The 3,634-nt window shown below is 42.1% G+C and overlaps 1 protein-coding gene across 1 annotated transcript; it reads right to left on the bottom strand.

The window, feature by feature from the left end:
- Nucleotides 1-1,617: 1,617 nt before the first annotated feature.
- Nucleotides 1,618-3,053, bottom strand: LOC124269317. Its single transcript, XM_046704330.1, has one exon. It carries the CDS (start codon nt 2,857-2,859, stop codon nt 1,825-1,827), a length of 1,035 nt encoding a protein of 344 aa, XP_046560286.1. The 5' UTR covers nt 2,860-3,053; the 3' UTR covers nt 1,618-1,824.
- Between the last annotated feature and the right edge of the window lie 581 nt (nt 3,054-3,634).

The raw sequence follows: 3,634 nt of genomic DNA, 5'->3' as shown, positions 1-3,634 counted from the left end.
TACTACCAAGCCCTCCCTGCGATGCTAAAGCCCTAAATGAAGCAAGTCTAGATTTCCCCAAGCCTGAATCTCCCAACTCACTGGGGCTCCTTTTCTATGTAATTGGGTTAATACTGACTGAGTTTGGTTTTACGCCGCTTTTAGCAATATTCCAGCAACATCACGGTGGGAAATGGGTTTATATGTTACTATCAAAATTATATGTATTCAGGGACTAAGCGTTAGTCTAACTCCCAGTAGACAGTCGTAGTTCTATTCCATTAACGCCAAGCGCCAGGCAGAGTAACAAAAAGTACCATTTTTTAACGTCTTTCGGCATGACGCGAACAGGGATTCGAACCAGAGACTTTCCTCCTGCCTGGGCAAACGTTCCATTCCGTACACCATGAAAACGGTGCGTTAGGTTCATGAAGTAAAACAACAAGATATGATTCGGTTGTGAAACAAATTACGTTCCTCTGTTTATTTCACGCGACTGATTAAAGAAGCATCTAACAACATTTCGTTACAACATGTCATAAAACATTTCATCATCAGTACGTACTTATAGGAGCGACATGGAGGCAAGTGGTTATTGTGTTCGCTCGTCAAGCAATTTAATTCATATATAACTGGCGTAATATACATTACGGACACAGTTTCGCAGTAAGGAGCATCATCAGTTGAAGATGGTGGAGATGATGTGCTGCACACATGAATTTATTAAACGTCATTGAAAACGTCATTGAACAATATACTTAAGTATTTTACATGTGAGGTACGATTATATGGGGGAGAAGTATTGAATTTCTTTTTCAATTCCAAGTATAGTAAACTATGAAATACACAATGCCATTTAGAAAGTGGTCAAATGTAACATATGTTATATTTGGGATTACACTTTATTAGTAAAGTACAAATTCTAGTACTTTTGTTGGGTTGAGTCCCATCCGGGATTCGAACCCACACCGTGAGAGTCAGGCACCTAATCGCCAGCACACATAGTCAGACGCCCAGACCGCTCAGCCACCGCGGCTTCCACTGGGTCTGGGCATCTGACTTTGTGTGCTGGCGATTAGGTGCCTGACTCTCGGGGTGCAGGTTACTAAGAAAGTGTAATCCCAAATATAACATATGTTATATAGTAAACTAGTTTTTGATAATGAATTTCAAGAAATAAATACAGCAAACTACGGTTATGACGAACTAAAAAAGCCCACTAATTTCAGTTCGTTATATCCGTAGTTAGTTATGCACATTTCAAAATATACAGCTAGTGGCCGTTATAGCTGGTTATATCCTCAGTTTGTTATAAACCTGTTCGTAATAACCGTATATAGTATACTGTAGTACAAAGTTTTATAACTTCTACTTTGTGTTGAAGAGTTGAAGATTTTGTTTGATATTAGGTTTCAACACAGAGATAATAACTGATTAAAATCCTTGCTTTGTGGTTACATCAGGTTATAATGACTAGAGAAATATCATTGTCTGGTATTGTAAGGGTGCACAGTAGGTACAATTGCAGTTACCTTTTAACAGGTGATTAGAATACACCACTACTCTCTCTTTCATCAGTTCAAATGATGTACGTAGTTCGTAGTCACAAATAAAACCATAAAAAATTAAATACATAAAAACGTATCATTTCTACGGTTTATAACAATATCAAAGAATTACATGAATAGACGAGATCTGATGAAAACTCACATTTTCGATTTAAGTTTCTCAGTCAGTTAACACTCCACCTCTTGGAAACAGTATCTTCAAACCAACTTCACAGTGTTTTCGTATATCACAATATTTACCTGGTTAAAGGGCGACAACATAATGCCTTTTCTAGGACTAGACAGCAGGTTCGCCAGAGTTGTCCTCCTCAACATGGTCACCGAGAGTTGTCTCCCCTGAATACGTTGAAAGACCACTCGAGCCTGTGAATGTTTGAGTTTCGCCTATCCTGACACTTTTCGCTTTTGCGCTCTTCTTCTTCCTTTTCGTCGTGGTGCATGAGAACATTCTTGGTCCTTTTCCGAAAGATTTGTCCGACAGCTTGCTACTGACCACAGACCTTGGTCTTGCAGCCACGATGACTTTCACATCCGGGGATCTACGAAACCCAGGGTCAGAGTTCAGCGGGAAAATATTAGCATACTTCGCTCTTCTGCTCTTCATCACCATGTTTTGGACCGGGTATTTGTCTCTATCGTTCAACATGGCCGGGCTTAGCATGGATGCGAGTTCTTGGAAGCGTTGATCTTGGCCCGGCATACCTTTACCCAAGAGGACCTTTCCACAATATGTATTGTGTTTTTCCAGTTTTCTCTGATCAATTTCGACAACGGGCGGTAGTTTTGTGAGAAAGGCTTTTTCCTGGTATGTGACAATCTCCGTCCTCTCCCTTCTCACCTTCATCATTGGAAGCTGTTGCTGTCGTCTGCCGCCGCTCCACGTACGCTCGGCGTGTTCGGGCATACGATAGATGACGACGGTGAGGGGCGCTGACTCCACGTCGAGATGGTTGATCTGGGGAAGGTTCATCCCCGCGATTCGGTTCTCATCCTCTTTCTTCCACTTCTTCATCTTTCGTGACTGCTGAGCTTCAAATGCTCGTCTGGTCAGATCATGAATGTTTGACGATTTGTTTCTAGTGTGCCGGATATTTGACAGCTTCATCTCAAGATGGCGGTCCTGACTCACGTTCTCGTGGAGGATGGTGTGCGTCAGCCTCGTGTTGGGTAACGCGTGCTTCACACACAGGTACTGCTTCATCTTGATATTCTTTGTCTTCTGACCAGACAGCTCTGCCTCGGTTGGAATCGGCCGAGCGTCTTCTGATTTAGAACTTTCATTTGGTACCGTCCTTTGACCCTCCACCTCCATCGTGCACAGATCAGGGTAACACGTAATGGATGTCAGTAATATCTTATGTGTAATCTCAGTAACTTAAATCCTCGGCTTGAGAAGACAACATGCCCATTAATCTCCGAATGTTCAACTGTGACACGATACCCACACTGGCTGTCTTAATACGTATGTTAACGATCCACACAAACCAAGATATCGAAGAAACCCGTTTGCTGGGAGACTCCACAACGAGAAATGATATTAAGTCTATAATCCAGGCACAAGGTCAAATTTACCTGTCGCTCGGTACATTAATATATGTCCAATATCGACTGCGTGGGGTTATACTCAATGTGATAAGATTGTCATAACATAAGCGTATAGAAGAAGGAGATAAATGTTGAAGGCGCAGCACTCATAGCAACCGGGCAACGTTCTCCTGTGGCGAAGTCAAAGAAACTGGCATCCGTGTCACATGTACATATCTGTCATGTCAGGAGAGTCGATGGAGCGAGAAAATACTTAAGTAGCCTTGATACAATCGGAATCCCCGGGGAGGGTTGTAGAACCTAACACCGTTGACCCAGGGCTTGTTTGACGGGTATTTGGCCAGTGATAATTTTTGCAGATTCTCTGTAAGCAGGTAATGCTGTGGTGATTCCACGGTGTTATGGAATTTCAAGGTCTTCAATCAGATGCCACGAGCACCAAGGTGGAAATCGATAATATCAATATTTAGTATTAGTTCAATACGTGATAAGCACAAAATGATAAACACTCGTACAATATCACGAAAACATGTGACAGTACC

Source organism: Haliotis rubra, unplaced genomic scaffold (genome assembly GCF_003918875.1).
Source record: "Haliotis rubra isolate DU_JTF1 unplaced genomic scaffold, ASM391887v1 Scf144, whole genome shotgun sequence".
NCBI lineage: Eukaryota > Metazoa > Mollusca > Gastropoda > Lepetellida > Haliotidae > Haliotis > Haliotis rubra.
This window is presented reverse-complemented; position numbering and strand designations above follow the sequence as displayed.